Source organism: Rhinoderma darwinii, chromosome 1 (genome assembly GCF_050947455.1).
Source record: "Rhinoderma darwinii isolate aRhiDar2 chromosome 1, aRhiDar2.hap1, whole genome shotgun sequence".
In the NCBI taxonomy this organism is placed as follows: domain Eukaryota; kingdom Metazoa; phylum Chordata; class Amphibia; order Anura; family Rhinodermatidae; genus Rhinoderma; species Rhinoderma darwinii.
The window spans coordinates 305,913,031-305,935,786 of record NC_134687.1 but is presented as its reverse complement, the minus strand read 5'-3'; the positions used below and the strand labels follow the sequence as shown (position 1 = coordinate 305,935,786).

General features: G+C 40.9%; 1 protein-coding gene across 3 annotated transcripts in view; it reads left to right on the top strand.

The window, feature by feature from the left end:
• Nucleotides 1-22,756, top strand: part of LOC142648736 (SURP and G-patch domain-containing protein 2-like) — an 84,700-nt gene that overhangs the window by 4,218 nt on the left and 57,726 nt on the right. For all 3 annotated transcript variants that reach the window (XM_075825472.1, XM_075825471.1, XM_075825473.1), the window contains exons 2-4: nt 13,380-13,503; nt 14,588-15,787; nt 17,874-17,973. In XM_075825472.1, coding sequence (XP_075681587.1) covers nt 13,389-13,503; nt 14,588-15,787; nt 17,874-17,973 — 1,415 coding nt within the window. In that variant the 5' untranslated portion in view covers nt 13,380-13,388. The remainder of the gene's footprint in view (nt 1-13,379; nt 13,504-14,587; nt 15,788-17,873; nt 17,974-22,756) is intronic.

Genomic DNA, 22,756 nt, shown 5'->3' with positions numbered 1-22,756 from the left:
GGTCGTCTGTAATGAATAAATGGAAGTAATCCATTTGGACAAAATTTGCAATGTACACAGTTCTGCCAGGAGTGGCAGTAAATCAGTGGATTCTAGGCCCAAAAGATGGAGCAGATGCCCATACAAGAGCCTGAACTGGAGGGACCAGGCTGTCCCATGCTACAGCGCTACTTGGCCCTGCGCTTTCATGCTCCGCTGTTTCTACTGCATCAGGGACAACGTCCCCTGAAGATGAACCTAAAGTGACGCGATCATCGTCACTGATTAAATCAGGTTCCATCTCTGATGCAGTCTCAGACCACAGCATGACGTATGCCTCCTCAGTACTAAATAACTTCCTCGCCATAATGTCACTAACACTAACTAAACAAACCAAGGGTTGGGGAAAGGGAAGGTAAAAATTTCTACACATAGGAGCTAATATTTTTTTGTTCTAGGAAATTATCTAACCCTTTTGTAAAGCCATCTACTGTCCCTGCTGTGACCAGCTCCTGCGGTAGGCTATTCCATAGATTCACAGTACAGAAGGCTTGTCGTGTCTGCAGGTTGAACCTTTTTTTTTCTCCAGACGGAGGGAGTGCCCCCTTGTTTTTTGAGGGGGTTTTACATGGAACAGGATTTCACCATATTTTTTGTATGTGCCATTCATATATTTATTTATATTAATTAATCATGTCCCCCCCCTTAGTTGTCTTTTTTCAAGGCTAAATAGGTTTAATTCTTTTCATTTTTCCTCATAACTTAGATTCTCCATGCCCCTTATTAGCTTCGTTGCTCTTCTATGTATTTTTTCCAACTCCAGGGCATCCTTTCTATGAACTGGAGCCCAGAACTGAACTGCATATTCTAGATGAGGCCTCACTAATGCTTTGTAAAGTGGTAATATTACATCCCTGTCCCGCGAGTCCATGCCTCTTTTAATACACGACAATATCTTGCTGGCCTTTGAAGCAGCTGATTGACATTGCATGCTGTTATTTAGTTTATGATTTACAAGTACACCCAGATCCTTCTCAACAAGTGACTCCGCCAGTGTAGCTCTCCCTAGGACATATGATTCATGCAGGTTGTTGGTACCCAGATGCATAACTTTACATAACTTCGTTTGCCAAGTGGACGCCCGAACACTTAGTGTGTTCAAATCAGCTTGCAATTTACGAACATCTTCCATAGACTGAACATTACTACATAGCTTGGTGTCATCTGCAAAAATAGAAAGAGTGCTATTAATCCCATCCTCGATCAATAAATAAGTTGAATAATAGTGGTCCCAGCACTGAACCCTGGGGTACACCACTTATAACCGGGGACCATTCAGAGTAGGAATCATTGACCACAACTCTCTGGATACGGTCCTTGAGCCAATTCTCAATCCAATTACAAACTATACTTTCTAAACCTATAGTCCTTAAGTTACCCATTAGACGTCTATGAGGGACAGTGTCAAATGCCTTTGCAAAGTCCAAAAACACTATATCCACAGCGGCCCCTCTTTCTAGGCTTCTGCTCGCCTCTTCATAAAAACAAATCAGGTTAGTGTGACAACTTCTGTCCTTTAGCGATTCTAATTGGGTAGAATACAGTTACTGACGGCAGAGGCTGGGCTGCATGTAATAACCGAACCGAAATGCGAACATTACGTCGGCTATCGGCGCTGAATTTCGGTTTCTGTTATTTTTTTATCAATTGCCCAGCCCTAAGCGTAAAGAGGCTCTGTCACCAGATTATAAGTGGCCTATCTCCTACATAATCTGATCGGCGCTGTAATGTAGATAACCGTGGTTTTTGTTTTGGAAAACGATAATTTTTGAGCAAGTTATGTACAATTTTAGATTTATGCTAATTAGTTTCTTAATGAATAACTGGGCGTATTTTTACTTTTTACCAACTGGGCGTTGTACAGAGGAGTGTATGACGCTGACCAATCAGTGTCATTAAGAAACGAATTGGCATAAAACTAAAATTGCTCATAACTTGCTCAATTTTTTTTCAAAATTAAAAACCACTTATCTACATTACAGCGCTGATCAGATTATGTAGGAGATAGGGCACTTATAATCTGGTGACAGAGCCGCTTTAAGCTATTATTAACCCCTTCCCGACCACCCCACGTAGATTAACTGGCTACAGAGCTGGTCGTTGTGCCTGCAGCCCGTTAATCTACGTGTGCTCCTAACAGAGCACACAGACGCTCCCCGCAGCCCGGCATCTCCCAGTACAGGCTGCTACTAGCAGCCTTACTACTGGGGAAAACATCGGGTCGGATCACAGCGGTGATAGTCAATAGTGACTGCCGCATTTAAGTTGTTATGGCAACATCGGCACCCCGCTACGCGATTGTTGCAGGGGGCGATTGTTGCGGAGGGCGATTGCTATGGCAACCGGAAGCCTAACAAAGGCTTCGTGTCTGCCATTTATTGAAGGCGATTACGTCCTGCCAGAGGCAGGACCTAATATGCCTCCTGTCAGTGGGAAACTGACAGGTATAATACCCTGCAATACATAAGAATTGCAGGGTATTATAACAACGATCCAACAATTGGATCTTCAAGTCCCTAGAAGGACTAAAAATAAAAAAGTTACAAAAAATGTACAAAAGTAAAATGTCAAAATAATAAAATGTAAAAATTTACTTTTTCCCCTCTTAAAGTCCTTTTTATTGTTGGAAAAAAATAAACTATGCATAATTGGTATCGCTGCGTCCGTAACGGCCTGAACTATAAACATATAATGTAATTTATCCCGCACGGTGACCGCCATAAAAAAAATAATTAAAAAACGATACCGGAATCGCTATTTTTAGTCACTTCAGCTCCCAAATAATTTTCATGAATAGGGATCCAAAAAGTCGCATGTACCCAAAAATTGTACCGATAAAAACTACAGTTTGTTCCGCAAAAAAACAAGCCCTCACACAGCTTTCCTGATAGAAAAATAAAAAAGTTGTGGCTCTTAGAATATGGCGACACAAAAACGACAATTTTTTTTTAAAACCGTGATTTTATCGTGCAAACACCATAAAACATAAAAAAACCTATATACATATGGTATCGCCGTAATCGCATCGACCCACAGAATAATTTAAATATGTCCTTTTATAGCGCAAGGTGAACGCCGTAAAAAAAAAAGAATAAAAAACAATAGAAGTTTTGACGGCCTAATTCAGCAAAAAACCTATGGGATCAAATTGCTCACTATACCCCTAGACAAATTATGTTTAGGGCTGTAGTTTCCCAAATGGGGGTCAGTTCTGGGGGTTGTCCACTGTTTTGGTCCCTTAGGGGCTTTGCAAATGCGACATGACCCCCGAAAACCAATTGAGTAAACAGCCGTTTATTACCACATATGGGGTATTGCCGTAATCAGGAGAAATTGCTTTACAAATCTTGGGGTTCTTTTTCTTCTTTATTGCTTGTAAAAACTTATAATTTCTACGTTTTATTGAAAAAAATTTAGATTTTCATTTTTACGGACTAATTACACATAATTCAGCAAAAAACCTGTGGGGTTAAAATGCTCACTACACCCCTTGATGCATTCCTTGAGGGGTGTAGTTTGCCAAATGGTGTCTTTTTGGAGGTCTTTCCACTGTTTTGGCCCCACGAGACCTCTTCAAACCGTACATGGTGCCTAAAATATATTCTATTAAAAAGAAGGCCCCAAAATCCACTAGGTGCTCCTTGGCTTCTCAGGCCTGTGGTTCAGTCCATTAGTGCAACAGAGCCACATGTGGGATATTTCTAAAAACTGCACAATCCGGATAATATATATTGAGTTGCGTTTCTCTGGTAAATCCTTTTGTGTTACAGAAAAAAATTGATTAAAATGAATTTTCCGACCAAAAAAAGAAATTTGTACATTTCACCTCTACTTTGCTTTAATTCCTGTGAAATACCTAAAGGGTTAAGAAACTTTCTAAATGCTGTATTGAATACTTTGAGGGGTGTAGTTTTTAAAATTGGGTAACTTTTATGGGGGTTTCTATATATAAGGCCCTCAAAACCACTTCAGAACTGAACTGGTACCTATAAAAATAGGTTTTGGTAATTTTCTTGAAAATGTGAGAAATTGCTGCTAAAGTTCTAAGCCTTGTAACGTCGTAGAAAAATCAAATAATGTTCAAAAAACAATGCAAATATAAAGTAGACATATGGAATATGTGAAATAATAACTATTTTGTGTGGTATTACTATCTGTCTTAGAAGCAGGTAAATTTAAAATTAGAAAAATCATAATTTTTGCAAGTTTTCTCAAAATTTTGGTGTTTTTCACAAATAAGCAATGAATTTATTGACCAAATTTTTCCACTAGCATAACGTAGAATATGTCAGGAGAAAACAATCTCAGAATCGCTTGGATAGGTAAAAGCATTCCCGAGTTATTACCACATAAAGTGACACATGTCAGATTTGAAAAAATGGGGCTGGTCCTGAAGGCCAAAGTGAGCTCGGTCCTGAAGGGGTTAAGGAATAATGTAGAGGCTCTTGTGTATACCTGTTTTAGTTAATGTGCCATTGTCTTCCATCTTGGTTCCTTCTTCCCCTCTGATGTGGTTCCCATAATGCAGTTTACATTTCCCATCATGCCTCTAGCTTGGCTGAGGGGACAGTCTCATCACACTGCACTTGCTCTGCTCTGCGTCCTATCGAAGGGCAGTAGGTGACAAATCCGTGACACAGAGCTTCTGTCCACTAACACACACTGCAGAGTCTCAGTAGATTCCTATGTGATGCAGCTTTCAGCCTGCCTCCTGACTGTGATAGGTTTCTCCCGATTAGCTCTTAAAAGCCAAAGACGGGGGAGAGCAGTAAGAAGCAGCGTCTCCTAGAAATACACTTGAGATTCTACACATGGCATTTAGATAGTATAGACAGTCTGTGGGTCAGGGGAGTTTTAACCATGCAGCTAATCATTGAAGGGATTCCCTTCTATCACTGCACTCCTTTTCGCAGGAGCACTCTATGCATAGAAAGACCTACAGAGGAATGAAGAGGGTGGAGCTGGTTGGGGAGGGGTCTCTGAGCTGCCAGGTTGTTTTTTTCAGGTTTTTTTTTTATACACTATGTAATTCTGTAGTTCACAGTAAGTTGGCCACACAGAAGAAATTGATCTGTCTAAGCAGGTAAGCATGCTCTATTTTACTGGTCAGACTGGGAAGCGCGTCACATGACACATCTGCCCATAATGAAAGGGTTCAAAATAAGTCAATGCAACGGAGCTGGGAAGTAACAAATGACTGTTGGAATATTGCTGGTGAGAGGACATATGTGCAGTAAATAAATTTGCCAGAGTGCTTCTTTATATCTCAGGTGTCCAGGCTGTCCTCCTAGCTTTGTCTAATTTTTCTAACAAATTATCATTTTATGTTTTACTTATTCCCTTAACCCCTTCCCGACATCCGCCGTATATATACGGCGCTGCCGGGAAGGTGTTCCCGCAAAGCGCAGTACAGTTACGTCGCAGTGATGGTGCGGGCTCAGAAGCAGAGCCGGCACCATCACCGCGGGGTGACAGCTGTATTATACAGCTGGCATCCTCCTGTAACTGCCAGGACCGGAGCTACTCTCCGATCCGGCTGATTAACCCCTCAGATGCTGCGCTCAATATTGCGCAGCATCTGATAGGTTTTAACCCGACCGGCAACCCAGTGGTGCAATCGCTGGGTTGCTGTGGCAATCGGACGCCAGAAAATGGCGTCCGAGTCTGCCTTGTACGGGAGCCGATGAGGAACCGCCTGCGGCGCGTCCTCATAGGCTTGCTGTCCGTGAATAACTGACAGCGCTAATACACTGCACTACGTATGTAGTGTAGTGTATTAGAGTAGCGATCGGGGCATCAGGCCCTCATGTCCCCTAGTGGGACAAGTCAAAAAAGTAAAAAAAAGTTAATAAAAATGTGGTAAAACAATAAAAACACACGTTTCAAATAAAAATAAAGCTAAACTGACTTTTTTCCCATAGTAAGTATTTTATTATGGGAAAAAACTTAGAAATTAAAAAAAACGATACATAATTGGTATCGCCGCGTCCGGAATGACCCAAACTACAAAACTATTATGTCATTTATCCCGCACGGTGAACGCGGTAAAAAAACAAAACATGATAAACAACCCCAGAATCTTTGTTTTTAGGTCACATCTCCTTCCAAAAAATGCTATAAAAAGTGATCAAAAAGTCACATTTACTCAAATAGTACTAATAAAAAATGGCAATCCGTCCCGCAAAAAATAATCCCTGACACCGCTTTGTGAACGCAAAAATAAAAAAATGATGGGTCTTAGAATATGGCGACACAGAAAACAAATGATTTTATAAAAAGTGATTTTATTGTGCAAAAGCTGCAATACATTAAAAAAAACTATATAAATTTGGTATCGCCGTAATTGTATCGACCCGCAGAATAAAGCTAACATGTAATTTAGGGCGCACTGTGGATGCCGAAAAAACTATTTCAGAATTGCTTGTTTTTGGTCATTTCCTTTATCAAAAAATGAAATAAAAAGTGATCAAAAAGTCGTATGTGTTCTAAAATGGTACCAATAAAATCTACAGCCCGTCTCGCAAAAAACAAGCCCGAACACCGCTCAATCAACTGAAAAATAAAAAAGTTATGGCACTAGTAATGCGGTGATGAAAAACATCTCAATGCGCAGGCCGGAGGGGAACATTCCTTCAGTTTCAGGGCCCTAGTATTTAGGAACTAGAAAAAGGAAGGGACATAGCACATCCGCTGGAAGCAAGTGTGCCCGTATTATACCAGCGCAAAACTTTCCCAGCAATATTTCCCAAACTACGAAGGAGAAAAAGTCCCCAAAAGGTGCAGAGCGTTACAAAAGGGGGATAAGAAAGAAAACCGTTTATCAGTGTGACACCGGCCTGCGCATAACTGATTGCTTCACATCGTAACACACATCTATGGATAATTGTATTATTTACCCCATTATTATACCCTCTTATTATGCCCTGATGTACTCCGCACAGATTACATATACTCCCACACTCTAAACTGAAATACCAGCAAAACCCCAAACAGAAAAACTACCAAGCAAAATCCATGCTCAAAATGGCGGTCTTTCCCTTCTTAGCCCTACAGTGTGCCCAAACAGCAATTTATGGCCACAAGTAAGGCATTACCATACCCGGGAGAACCCACTTAACAATTTATGGGGTAAGATTCTCTAGGGGCACAACATATTGTGCGATGAATGAGCAGATCAGTGGAAAAATTGCAATTTTCACTTTGCACCATCCACTGCGTATTCATTTCTGAAAAACACCTGTGGAGTCTAAATTCTCACTACACCCCTTGATAAATGCTTTTAGGGGTGTAGTTTCTGAAACGGGGTCACTTTTGTTTGGTACATCAGTGGTTTTGCAAATGCAACATGCTGTCCGCAAACCATTCCAGCAAAATCTCTTCTCCAAAAGATAAATACCGCTCCTTTTCTTCTGAATGCTCCCATATATGTAAACAGCTGATTATAACCACATATGGGGTGTTACCGTACTCGGGAGAAATTACTTTACAAATGTTGGGGTGCTTTTTCTTCTCTAATCCTTGTAAAAATGAAAAATTTTGATCTAAAACTACATCTTATTGGAAAAAAATATTTTTCATTTTCATGGCTTAATTCTAATTCAGCAAAAAACCTTTGGGATCAAAGTTTTCACTATACCCCTAGATGATTCCTCAGGGGTGCAGTTTCCCAAATGGAGTCACTTTTGGGGTGTTTCCACTGTACTAGTACTACAGGGGCTCAGCAAATGTGACATGGCGCCCAGAAACCATTCCAAAATCCAAATGGTGCTCCTTCCATTCTGAACCGTACCGTGTGTCCAAACAGCAGTTTATGACCACATGTGGGGTATTGTTTTACTCAGGAGAAATTGATCTACAAATGTTGTGGTGCTTTTTCTACGTTAGTTCTTTTGGAAATCAAAAAAAAATAGCTAAACCTACATTTTATTTGAAAAAAATGTCGATTTTCATGGCCTAGTTACAAAAATTTTTGCAAAAAAACTGGTTGGTGAAAATGCTTGCTACACCCCTAAATAAATTCCTCGAGGGGTGTCGTTTCCCAAATGGGGTCACTTTTGGGGGGTTTTCACTGTTTAAGTTCCACAAGACCTCTTAAGAAGGAGGCCCAAAATCCACTAGGTGCTACTTTCGCTTCGTAGGCCGGTGCTGCAGTCCAGTAGCACACTAGGGCCACGTGGGATATTTCCTAAAACTGCAGAACCTGGGCAATAAATATTGAGTTGCATTTCTCTGGTAAAACCTTCTGTGGTACAAAAAAAATGGATTCAATATGAACTTCTGGGAAAAAAAATAATGAACTTTGTAAATTTCACCTCTACTTTGCCTTAATTCCTGTGAAACGTCTAAAGGGTTAAAATTTCTAAATGCTGTTTTGAATACTTTGAGGGGTGCAGTTTTTAAAATGGGGTGACTTTTTTGGGGTTTCTAATATTTAACCCCTTAAGGACGCAGCCTAGTTTTGGCCTTAAGGCTCAGAGCCCATTTTCAAATCTGACATATTTCACTTTATGTGGTAATAACGTCAGAATGCTTAAACCTATCCAAGCGATTCTGAGATTGTTTTCTCGTGACACATTGGGCTTCATGTTCGTGGTAAAATTTGGTCGATATATTCAGTGTTTATTGGCGAATAATTGCAAAATTTTGAGAAAATTTTGAAAAAATTGCATTTTTCTGAATTTAAATGCATCTGCTTGTAAAACAGACGGTTATACCACCCAAAATAGTTACTACTTCACATTTCCCATATGTCTACTTTAGATTGGCATCGTTTTTTGAACATTCTTTTATTTTTCTTGGACGTTACACGGCTTAGAACATAAACAGCAATTTCTCATATTTTTAAGAAAATTTCAAATGCCTTTTTTTTAAGGTACCTCTTGAGTTCTGAAGTGGCTTTGTGGGGCCTATGTATTAGAAACCCTGATAAAACACCCCATTTTAAAAACTAGACCCCTCAAAGTATTCAAAACAGCAATTATAAAGTTTTTTAACCCTTCAGGCATTTCACAAGAATTAAAGCAAAGTGGAGGTGAAATTTGCAAATTTCATTTTTCTTGCTGAATTTCAATTTTATTCATTTTTTTTTCTGTAACACAGAAGGTTTTACCAGAGAAACACTACTAAATATGTATTGTCCAGATTCTGCAGTTTTTAGAAATGTCCCACATGTGGCCCTACTGCGCTCGTGGACTAAAACACAAGCCCTAGAAGCAAAGAAGCACCTAGTGCATTTTGAGTCCTCTTTTTTTATTACAATATATTTTAGGCAGCATGCCAGGTTTGAAGAGGTGTTGAGGTGCCAAAACAGTAGGAATCCCCCAATAGTGACCCCATTTTGGAAACTACACCCCTCGAGGAATTCATTTATGGTTGTTGTTACCATTTTGACCGCACAGTTTTTTCACAGCACGTATTTGAATTGGGCTGTGAAATGAAAAAAATTTCATTTTTCCAATAAAATGTCATTTGTGATCAAAATTTCTTATTTTCACAGGGAACAAAATACCCCATTTGGTTGCCCAATTTGTCCTTAGTGTGGCAATACCCCATTTGTGGTGATAAACTGCCGTTTGGGCCCATGGGAGGGCTCAGAAGGAAAGGAGCGCTATATGTTTGTTGGAGTCCAGATTTTGCTGGATTGGTTTTCGGGTGCCATGTCGCATTTGCAGAGCCTCAGGGGTATCAAAGCAATGGAAACCCACCAAAAGTGACCCCATTTTGGAAACTACACCCCTCAAGGAAATCATTTATGGGTAATGTGACCATTTAGACCACATAGTTTCTTCACAGAACTTATTTGAATTGGGCTGGGAATTAAAAAAAAATATATTTTTTCCAATAATATTTCATTTTAGCTAAAAAATTCTTATTTTCACAAGAAATAAAATACTCCATTTTGTTGCCCAATTTGTCCTGAATGCGGCAATACCCCATTTGTGGTGATAAACTGCCGTTTGGGCCCATGGGAGGGCTCAGAAGGAAAGGACCACCATTTGGCCTACTGGGGATTTTCTAGTGCGAAGTCATGTATGCAGAAGCACCTGAGGTACCAATACAGTTGAAACCCGCAAGAAGTGACCCCGTTTTAAAAACTACACCCTTAAGGCATTCATCTAGAGGTGTAGTGAGCATTTTGACCGGAGACCTACACCCCATAAACTGTAATGTGGGTTCTCCCGGGTATGGCAATACCCTACATGTGGCTGTTATCAGCTGCCTGGGCACACAGCAGGGCTCAGAGGGGAAAGACGAGGGGGGATAAGCTGTGTGGAGTGCATCAGGGTAAGTAAAATTGGGGTAAATTATAAACCAAGGGATGTATGATAAATTTTAAAACACTCTTTCATACAGAGCTCTGGTTATTCGGGACACGTGTCACATTGATATATTGTGTCATCCCTTATCGCCCTCTTATAGCAGACTTTGCACCTCTATTGACTATTTCCCTTCTTGCCAGTTTGGGGAACTTCTCCTGGAAAGTGTTGCCGCCCTGGTACGATGCGTGTGGCCCCGCTTCCAGAAGTACTGGGTGCCCCCCCTTCTTGGTCCCTAAAGATTAGGTTCTTGATAATCACCTCTTGAAATTCCAGGAAAGTTCCCGTCTGGCCTGCACATCGATGCAGCACGTACGCATTGTACAAAACCATCTGTATGATGTGCACGGCCAGCTTCTTATACCACACCGCATGCCGCTGTAGGGCTTCAGGATTTGATCTTACAAGGCCATCCCTCCCATGTACCTATTGTAGTCCAGGATGCAGTTTGTTTTGGGGGTGGCCTTTCCTTCATATATCCTAAACCTGTAGGTATACCCTGATGCACTCTCGCACAGCTTATACATCTTCACGCCATACCTTGCCCTCTTACCCGGCAGGTACTCTCGGAATTGAACCCTCCCTTTAAAATGTACCAGGGACTCATCAATAGAAATACACTTCTCGGGGGTGTATGCTTGGGAAAACCGGGCACTGGAACGGTCTAATAGGGGTCTCCGTTTATACAAACGGTCAAAACTGGGGTCATCTCGGGGTGGGCACGGCTCATTATCAGTATAATGTAAGAAGTGAAGTATTGCCTCATTTTTTTTTTTTTTTTTTAGGTTCCAGTTCAGTTCTGAAGTTGCTTTGAGGGGTCCATATATTAGAAACCCCTATCAAACACCCCATTTTAGAAATTAGACCCCTCAAAGTATTCACAACAGCATTTAGAAAGTTTATGAACCCTTTAGGTGTTTCACAGAAATTTAGAGCAAAGTAGAGGTGAAATTTACATATTTTTTTTGTCAGAAAATCCTCTTTATACCATTTTTTTTATAACACAAAAGGATTTATCAGTGAAACGCAAATTAATACGTATTGCCCAGATTCTGCAGTTTTGAGAAATATCCCACATGTGGCCCTAGTGCAGTAATGGACTGAAGCACCGGCCTCCGAATCAAAGGAGCACTTAGTGGATTTTGAGGCCTCTTTTTTATTAGGCACCATGTCCGGATTGAAGAGGTCTGGTGGTGCCAAAACATTGGGAACCCCCCAAAAGTGACCCCAATTTGGAAACTAGACCCCTTGAGGAATCCATTGTAGTTTTCTTGCGGTGCATGCGACTTTTTGATCAGTTTTTATTCTATTTTTAGGTGGCGTGGTGACTAAAAAACAGCAATTCTACTATTGTTTTTTTATTCTTTTTTTTTCTACAGCGTTCACCGTGCGCTATAAATGACATATTCACTTTATTCTGCGGGGCGATACGATTACGGCGATACCAGATGTTTATAGTTTTTTTTTATGTCTTATGGCGTTTGCACAATAAAATATGTTTTGTAAACAATCATTCACTTTTTGTGTCACCTTATTCTAAGAGCCAGAACTTTTTTATTTTTCAATCAATAACTCCGTGCAAGGACTTATTTTTTGCGTAATGAACTGTAGTTTCGATCAGTACCATTTTTAGGTACATGCGACTTTTTGATCTCTTTTTATTCCATTTTTTGGGAGGTGAAGTGACCAAAGAATTGTGATTGTGGTACGGTTTATTATTATTTTATTTTACGGCGTTCACCGTGCGGGATAAATAATGAAATAATTTTGTAGTTCAGGCCGTTACGGACGCGGCGATACCAATTATGTATAGTTTATTTGTTTGTTTATATATTTTTATTAATAATAAAGGACTGATAAGGGAAAAGGGGGGATTTTTACTTTTAATACTTTTAAATCTTTTATTTTCTTATTTTTACACATCTTTTTTTTAACTTTATTACTTTGTCCCACTAGGGGACATGAGGGCAGGAGGCCCTGATCGCTATTCTAATACACTGCACTACATGCGTAGTGCAGTGTATTAGAACTGTCAGCTACTCACTGACAGCAAGAATAGTGGGTCCTGACGTTGTCAGGACCCACTAGGCTTCCGTCTATGGCATAGCCGGACGCCATTGTTTGGTGTCCGGTTGCCATAGTCACCATCGCCGGCCGCTATCGTGTAGCAGGCCGGCGATGGCAGCTTAACCCCTAAAAAGCCGCGATCTCTATAGAACACGGCTTTTAAGGGGTTAATCAGCGGGGACACAGCGATCGGTCCCCGCTGTAGGAGCTGTGACAGCTGCTGTAGGAGCGTCACAGCTCCTGTATGTGTCGGGAGGACGGCCGAAACGGCTGTTACTCCCGAGACGTACTATTACGGCATGGAGCGCGAACGATACAGCTGCCATGCCGTAATAGTACGTCAAGGAGCGGGAAGGGGTTAAGGACCTCAAAGCCACTTCACAACTGAACTGGCCCCTGTAAAAATAGCATTTTGACATTTTCTTGAAAATGTGACAAATTGCTGCTAAAGTTCTAAGCCTTGTAATGTCCTAGAAAAATAAAATGTTTAAAAAAAATGATGCCAATCTAAAGTAGACATATGTGGGATGTTAATTAGCAACCATTTTGTGTGGTATAACTGCCTGTCTTACAAGCAGATACATTTAAATTGCTAATTTTTGACAATTAAATACTGAATGTATCGGGCAAATTTTGCCAGTAACATAAAGTCAAATGTGTCACGAGAAAACAATCTCAGAATCGCTTGGATAGGTAAAAGCATTCCGGAGTTATTACCACATAATGTGAAACATGTCAGACTTGAAAAATGAGGCTCTGTCAGGAAGGTCAAAAGTGGCCAAAGAGGGAAGGGGTTAAATTGTGATGTGCTTTTGAGATATGTTGCTATCGTGGTTTAGTATTCTAATCATGTGTATAACCTATCCAATGTGTTTTCTTGCTTTTCAGTTAAACTATTTTGCTGAAGTTTGCTCTGATAATCCAATGTATTCTAATTCTAACTTCTTTGCCTTACAGATTTAAAGTATGGCGGGCCAAAGGATGAGCCGTGAAACCTTTCATGCAATAGTACAAGAGAAAATGAAAAGATACCATATAAGCATGGATCAAGCAATCTCCGATACTTTTCGGCAGTTGGAGGGTGAGTAGTATATTATAACAGTAACTGTATATTATGTAAAAGTGTTTGCTAAATGTTACCTCACTTGTAATTCTAGCACTTATGATAAGCCCACTTAGCACTATTTAAAGGGCATTTCCACCTTTGAACATGACATTACGATTGATCAATTATTATATATAAAAAAAATAGTACGTAAATGTTAAGGCATTCCTTGCTTTCTTTATTTTGAGCTCATCCTGTGTTACATTCCAGAGCTGCATTCACAATTCTGTTAGCTATTAGAAACTTTCAACAACATTGTTGTTAAACACGTTTTAACAGCTTCGCTGAACTCCTATAATGCAGTAGGACATGTACGGTTTCATTACGGTACATTGTATAAGGGAAAGGCTACACTTTATGTAGAAGGCAGATCGCTAGAGCAGGCACGAAATGCTGACAGATTTCAGCTTTGAAGCCAGCAGAATTATAAATAGAGGCATGAATTATAATACAGACTGTAACTCAGAACTACTACACGATAAGTAATACATTCAATACAGCTCCCGTTCTGAAGGACCTGAATGTATGTATTCTATGTAACCGTGTATTTCATGGTTGCTCATACATTTTTACCACTTCAGTAGAAATGAATGGCCACATGCAGCTTCCCCAGTTATAACCTCCTATTTCTGGGGGTTAGAGAATCCGTGGTGATCAGCTCATACTCCTGGGTGCCTTTATACTAAGGTGTTCCAACACAAATTTACTCAGGAAAGCAAAAGTGGCAGTAGACCTCAATCGAAAACGCAAAGTTAATTTGTTTAAAATAGCAGTTTCCCAATGATCTAATATAATATTTGCACTTAATGTTTACAATTCTGCTGTTGGGCCAGCCCCACTATCTTTTATGTAGCAGTTATGCTTCCTGCTATTGTAGGAGCCATGTTTGTGATTCATGTGAGGAGGCTTCTTCTCATTATTTTATATTCTATGGGCGCTTTCAATTTTACTATCTTTATTAATAATTTTTGTCCAATAAATGTAACCGCTGTTCATTAATTCCAAAGTTTTATGTCCTGAATTACATGTTGGCCTTGTTTTCTATCTTTATTTTAAATAGGTCCAACCGCAGCAAGAAGGCAAATAAATGACATGGAATCTCTTTACAGAGATAAACAAAGAGATCACCCATGGAATACACCTCACAGTTCTGTAGGCAGGGGCTGGGGTATGGAGACAAGGAGAGGCAGTATTTTAAACCAGCCTTACCATCATGAATTAGGAAGGGGACCCCCTGGTGGAGCAATGTTTAATCCTTTTTTGAACAGATGGGGTCCTGCTGACCCAAATATAAAGGAGAGGTTATACCGAGAACAACTAAATGCTACAAATCACCACTTCAGTGAACTCGAAAACTTAAGGTCATTAAATCGGGGAGAATTCTTTTCTAAAAACATGAATCGTTCTCGTAGAAATTGGGAGCTTAATCGCCCTTTTCCTGGACCAGATCTTGCAATACAGCATGCTCAGAGTGTTGGTAGTAGACCAGGTAAAGCTGGTGGGGCCTCCACTTCACAAAAAAATTCAAACAATAAACCTGGTAGTTTAGACAGCGGTCATCCAGCATTTAAATTCAGCGTGCGCGTTGTGAAATGGGCCAAATTTAATAATTTGAATGTCGACTGTGACCTTCTGAAACAACATCAGGCTCTGTTCAAAGTGAAGACTGACACCTGTAAGATGATAGTGGATTGTTTTAAAGGACATATGACATTATATCACAGAGAAATGTGCTTTTCTAGTGTGAAATCTATAATTCATCCGGCCATGATAAGCCCCAAAATAGACAATGAACTGTTGGACTTGTTGGTTAAAACAAGAACTGTGGCAACCAAGAATGATTTCTTTGAAGTGATCAAACCATTTGACAGGGAGATGATGATGATCCAGCAGCGTTTGCTAAGATGTGCAACGCCTCTGCTGATGGCCTCTAATACATTTGAACTGAAGAATCCTATTGCAGATCCAGGACAACTTCTTTACTCCCTGAGTAACACTGTGTCGTTGTGCCGGAAATCTATGGTTCTTATAGGCCAAACATATGCAATGATTACTACCACCCGGCAGAATAATATACTTGAAGCACTGGGTGTCTCTGAATCATGTCCGAAGGCTTCAGGTTATCCAAATTTCAAGGACTCACTTCTTTTTGGGGAGGAATTTATTTTACAGTTGAAAGGCTGGCTTAAAAATGGAGGCAATAAATTCACCTTAAAATCCAGAGCCGGAATTGCTGACGCTACTGATGCGGATAGTCAAGGTTGGTTGTTTAATCTAATATTGCAATACTAAACAAAGGCTTTTGTTCTATATTGTCATTAGATGTTCTGTGCGAAATACTGTAGAATTCAGAAACCATGTAGAAGTTTTTTTTATTTAGACCAATTCATGAGCGAACTTGATAAACCTCAATAGAAAACAACCCAAAAAATAGCCACCAGTATTACATTTTTAGGTGCATTGGCTACCTGGTTCCTGGCATATGTCCAACCCTGATGTGTTAAAGGGCCAACTGTTGTGAGATGCAGGAATCTATAAGATGTCTAAGGGCCATTTGAATAGTGTGTTACTCCGTCTTGATTTTTGGCGGTACTTTGGAACAGACTGACTTCCACAGAAGTGTCGCTCGTGTGCCCTTTATACAGAATTGAGTGGCTCAAAGCTCTCCCAATCTCTGCCCGCTATTCTGACACCCCTAAGGCTCTGTTCACAAGTAATGGTAATGCCTATGGCAAATCCAACGTGTATTTTTATAAGAGGCTCCACGGCAGAAATCTGAGGCTGATACTCTAAGTGTTTGGCATCCATCACAAGCATCCGTTAAGCGGATACATCATTAGCTCTTCATGATGTATCCGTTTAACAGATGCCATTATAGTGTATGGGTGACATCATGAAGAGTCCTAATAGTTTGTAACCTGTCCTGTTTTAGCCTATGGGTTATGGCTACCAATGTTGTGTTCGCCTCTGTCGCAGCCTACTTTTAACATCTAGGTTGTGAGCTTTTCCCGGCGTATACATCAAACATAGCAAAATAAACTTGATGTGAATGGGGCCTAATCCGCTACGGATATTCCATCTGCAGACACATTTTAGATACGTTTTGAATCCTTTTTTTTTTCTTCATTAGGAGCATTAGATGGACATTTCTATCATTATAATTATTGTATAAATGCCGTCCTAATAATTGAACTCCAATTAGATCGTAGCAGCAGTGTACTTTAATAGATGGACGATTAACATTTACATTCTACAACTTCACAAACCATATGAATCAATTTCATGTTAAAATTGTGCTACGTTCTTTCCGTAAATTCCATTCACTTCTATGGGTGTTAGAGATGGTGTAGCTCAGAAGCCCAAGCTCCGCGAGCTTGACTGTATCTGAAAAACCCATCCTGCTGTGCACTGATGCTCCGTTTAACAGGCGGAACAGGGTCAGGGATTCCAGTTTGGGGGAGAGGTGCGGGTCCCATATGTGGATATGCTATAAGTGTCGGTCATGGCAAGACTCATAAGACCTGTACTCACACATCAGACAATGCTGGACCCCCAATTACATGCTGATTGCATTCTCCGTCCTTCTTTTTTTTTTTTTTCTTTCTGATTCACATCTTTAAAAAAAATTTAAAATAAAATGTAGTGTGAAATAAATATATCCTATTTAGTCAAAGGTTGCAATATATGTGTACATTAGCACAATGTGAATTTTCCTATTTTTTATTCTCCGATTGCTCTTAAGCATCCAAAATAAAAAAAGGCAACTTTGCTTATATCCAATCGTTATATGTATGCGGTTCTTGTGCATACCAATGTGCCTCCATATTTACAGATTACAAATCAACCCTGTGTGTCGTCTGATACTGCAGTCGATTTTTGCTTAATTTTATTGGCCCCTGATTGTAGGTTAAAGGGTAACTACAGTTTCGAAAATCTTCTGACACGTCATAGTAACGTATTAGAAGTTTTGATCGGCGGGGGTCTGAGCACTGAGCTTCTAATCTGCGTTTATCGGAAAGCCGAGCATTTGGTGGACGTGCCCATAGGCTTTCTATTGAGCCTGTACACCAACTGCTCGGCTTTCCGCGAAAAGCCGATCAGTGGGGGGTCTGAGTTCTCAGACCCCCACCGATCAAAACTTCTGACATAAGTTTTTCATTAGTTACCCTTTAAGTAGAAGCAGGGAACAGTATATTTTTCTTTTAAATTTAGATTTGTAAATTTGTTTAAAAAAATAAAATGCACAAAGCCTATTATCTTTCTGTGTTAAAATGTGTTTGTTCAGATTTATGTCTTGTCGGTTTATGTAATTCAAGCTTTGCCTTTTAAACTTTTATCTCTTAAAGAAAGTATAGCAGCTGATCCCAAAGTTGTTGCTACCATTGATAAGCTTCTAGAAGATGCAAAAAAAGGAAACCAAGCTGATGGAGAGAAGTCTGAATTTTGGTAAGAATTTTTAGCAAATTTGCAGGGGAGATGGGATTATTAATTATGACCCATTTAGACTAACATTTCTCATTCGTGTCAATGGGGGACACAGAATGACTGTGGGTATAGCTGCTGCCACTAGAAGACCGACGCTAAAAAAACAGCGTTAGCTCCTCCTACCTGCTGTATCCCTGCTGCAGGCACTAAACTAAACCAGTTTTTAGCTTAGTGTCTGTATGAGGCAGACCTACCTACTCTGCAGGTAGATCTTTTTATTTTTGTTTTTCCTTTTAGGCTGGAAATGCAGCGTTGACTAGATCTGCCTGTTACCCCAAATAGAGGAGCGAAAACAGTGCAGCCTAACGTCACTGTCTTCCCTGCCTCAGAAGAGAAGTAGGTACAGTGGACTCCCTAATCCCCTATAATCCACCATCATAGAGGTCAACCAAGGGCCAATCTGCCTGTAACCATTGATTGCCTCTAACTCCAAGGGGTGGTAGACTGAAGGGGGTGACCTTGCTAGATATTGAGGACCTGGACATGGCTTTACCTAGGGGGGTCTAAATATTTTTTTTTAAAAGGTTTTATTTATTAATTTTCAAAGTACAATCGTACAAGTAAATACAAATACAACATAAGTACCAACCCGAAAACTGGTTGGTAACTACAAGGCATTCAATGTGCAAAGAAGGCAGTGAACAAATAAAGGAGCATCACGACACAGGATATACTTTGCTGTTAATCAGGATCAGAAGAAGTGACCACAGTAAATGCCTAAGATCAACTAAAAGAACACACATGCACACACCATTCAACCAAGCACTCCAGTCATCCCGCATTGCTCCCATTCCATCCAGAAGGGCAAACAAAAATTAGATGGCAGTGTCCGAGGCCTCCAACCATCTAGACCAAACTTCCCAAATTTGTCACGGCAGCGCCTATTGAGGTACAGTTTTTGATACACAGGTACGTATTTATTCACTAATTGGATCCAATGCTCCAGACACGGACATGTCGTGGCCTTCCATGCCATAATCAAAATATTTCTCCGCTTCGTTTTGTGCTAGGAAGGTTCTATCATAATAGCCATGTACAATCTCATTCATTATGCCCAAAAGGCACACTCTAGGGGCGCGGAGCCAAGGAAAGTCAAAGTTATCATGAAGGAACTCCACTACCGCAGACTAAAACGGGGAAACCTTAGGACATAACCATCTACAATGAAGGTATGTGCCAACATCAGATTGACACCTAAAGCCACTATCCGACCCGGATGCCCCAATACGCAGAAGTCTAACCGGAGTATAATAAATCTCGACTGTATTAGAAAATCACTTGCACTGACAACGGAGTCCAGGAACGAAAGCTCCACCTCCCTCCACTCCTCAGCCAAATCCGGAATATCTCCTCCACCCCACAAATGCCATATCAAATGGCCATTTTATAGTAGACCGCAACAAGGCATACGTTTGAGTAAAAGTCTTGGGAAGGTCCAGGGTGCCAAGCAAGTCCTCCACTCTAGAAAAGCTCAAAGAAGGTGCGGTAGAGCCAAACTGGGCTACGCAGGCATGGCGTAATTGGAGATAATGAAAAAAAAAACTTCTCGAGACCCCAAACCTCTCCTCAAGCTCAGAAAAAGATACAAAACCACTATCTGCAGAGTACAATTGACCTAAAAACCGAATCCCCAGCCCACATCACCCCCCCGGTAATGGCATTAGGTGAGACAACCATGGATTGTTCCATAATGGGGTCCTAGGAGAGTGAGATGGACCTGCTATATCCTTCAGTAAGGTGTGTGCCTTTCTCCAGGCACTAGCTATAGTTTGCAACGTGAGCGGCGCATGACACGGGGATTTAAACCTATATAACAGGTTGGTAAGACTCTCATAAGAAGTCATAAGTGCTCCTGCTAACGCAGTGGCCGCATTGCTTAAATCTGTCAATCAACCAGTGTGCCAGCACCAAGTGCGAAGCCAAGTAGTATAGATAAAGTTTAGGCGCTGCCACCCCCCCCCCCCATTCTTTAGGGGCCTGCAAGAGACTAAGACTAAACCTAGGGATGCCCCCCTGCCAGTAGAACGAGCTTAAGATACCATCAACATGTCCAAAACATTGTTTAGACCATAGAATTGGACAAACATGGAGTAGATATAAAAATTTAGGGAGATATATCATTTTAAAAAGATTTATCCTTCCCTATAATGAGAGGGGAAGATTCTTCCAGGCATTTAACTGGTTTTCCATAGAGACTACTAACGGACACACGTTAAGTTCATGAAAGCGTAGTAAATTAAGGGAAACCCGCAACCCCAAGATAAGTAAATTGAGATACTATTTGTAATGGGACAGGGAGGCCCTGCCAGAAACCATATCCCGCAGAGAGCAGAAACATAACCGATTTGGACCAATTAACCGATAATCCCGAGAAGGCCCCAAATGTGTCAATTAATTGTAGGAAGGAAGCCAGCGAAGGACCATCATCCGCCAGGTACACCAATGTATCGTCTGCATACAGGGATATTTTCGCAATTATAGGACCTCGAGGGATATCGTTTATGGAAACGGAATGCCTCACGGCCAAAGCCAAGGGCTCAATCGCAAGGGCAAACAATAGAGGGGAAAGGGGACAACCCTGATGAGTACCAGATCCCAAGGGGAAGGTTTTAGATATTTGTTCTCACTCAAGCGATAGGTTTTTCATACAAAATGCGTACAAGAGCAATAAATCTCGGTCCAAAATTGAAATGGGAGAGGAGTATCCAAAGATAACGCCACTCAATCGAGCCAAAGGCTTTATACGTATCCAGAGAGAGAACAAAACCAGGGGTAGCATCGTATTGCGCAGCATCAATATTGAGAAACAACCTGTTGATGTCCGTACCCTTCCCAGGCATAAAGCCATATTGGTCAGGATGAACCAGGGATGATATAACCTTGTTCAATCTAGTGGCTAATACTTTGGCTAGTATTTTAACATCTGAGTTAATAAGCAAGATCGGACGATAGGAGTCTGGCAGAGTGGGATCCTTCCCTGGCTTCAACAAGAGCCTCTCTCATGGAAGCAGGCAAGACTCCCACCTCCAAGGCAGTAGAATATACATCCCGAAGTCTAGGCACCAAAACCTCCACATTATCCTTATACCAATCTGCCACCAAGCCATCAAGTCCAGGAGTTTTACCAGAAGGCAACATCTGAATAGCACTTGCTATATCATCATCATCATCAGTAATCGGGCTGTCTAACTCATGCACCTGCGCAACAGATCAGCGCCACAAGGGAAGTGAATGCAAGAATTGCTTTGTCTTCCGGGGGCCCACTACATCTGGAACTATACAATGCAGCATAAAAATCGCTAAACACTTTGTTTAAATCCTTTAGGGCAGTAAATAGTATTCCTACACAGGAGAGAATAGACAAAATAGAGGAACATGGGCACTCCGACCTTGTCAAGTATGCCAATAGTTTCCCGTTCTTATCCCCAAATTCGAACACTGATGCCTCAGTAGACAGCACACGCTTTTTCTTTTTGTTCAATATGCAGAGTGTGTAGGTCCCTCTGGGTCCTTGCCCATTCACTTTTCGTGGCTGGACGGGGATCTAGAATATATTCACTCTCAGCCCTCTGAATCTCCCCCACCAGAAACCTCTTCTTCTCCCGGGACACCGCCCCACACTTCGCTACCCCTGCCGCAAAGGCACCTCTAACCGTGGCTTTATAGGCATCCCATGCTACCAAGGGGTCCGGGTATGGTTATGTTCCCAATATAAATTGTGAGTGGACAATACCTCAGATCTGACCTCAGGAGAGGACAACCATGCTGGATGAAGTCTCCATATTCTGGAGTCAGCTGGAGGACAAGCTGAAAACATCAATATGAGAGATGAATGATCTGAAATACCCCTGGGAGTGATGTCTATAGAAGTGACTGCAGGTAAAAGCTCCTGGGACGCCATGGCAAGATCAATTCTAGAGAACGTGTTATGGGCAGAAGAGTAATAAGAGTACCTTTTTTTCAGACGGATACTTCCAGCGCCATACAGCTGTCAAATGAAGCATTGAGGACCAACAATTAAGATGAACAGAATTTTTGTCCGAACCCCCGTACGATCCATTGAGATATCAGGGACCCTATTGAAATCCCCAACACTTAACACCGGGCCAGCAGGGAATTCTGACACTTTCTGAGCTATTAAATCAAGCAGTGCAGGATCTATAGGCGGGGGAATGAAAATTATAGTAAAATTTGATCCATGTATTGAACAGTGTATTATAAAAATGGTCACAGGCTACCTACAACACCACCAGGTGCGCACTTTTGGCCATAAGGATCGATACTCCCAGAGAATAGGTAGAGTTTGAGGAATGATAACCTCTGGCAATCCAAGCCCGTTTAAGGGCCAAACATTTTTGTCCAGTTAAATGGGTCTCTTGTAAACAGACAACATGCAGCGAGTATTTTAAAAAAAATTAAAAACAAGGGAACGTTTAAATTTAGAATTAAGCCCACGGACATTCCAGCTCAACACCTTAATTGGAACCATAGTACGCCTGGAGCATAGAAAGCAGCCGGAGACCCAGTACAAATATAGAATGGGAATGGAGAGAAAAGAAGCACCCAATCATTCAAACAAGCAACCATCTTCAGTATCCTAAAATTATACAATACCAAAGAAATTAGGCTCCAACTAACCATGTCAAGCACTAAACACTGCTAGTGTAGACCTTTACCCACTAACTGAAATACAAATAGAGAACAGTGCTCCCTGGCTAAGCTAGCAGCTAACTAAGGAGCACAA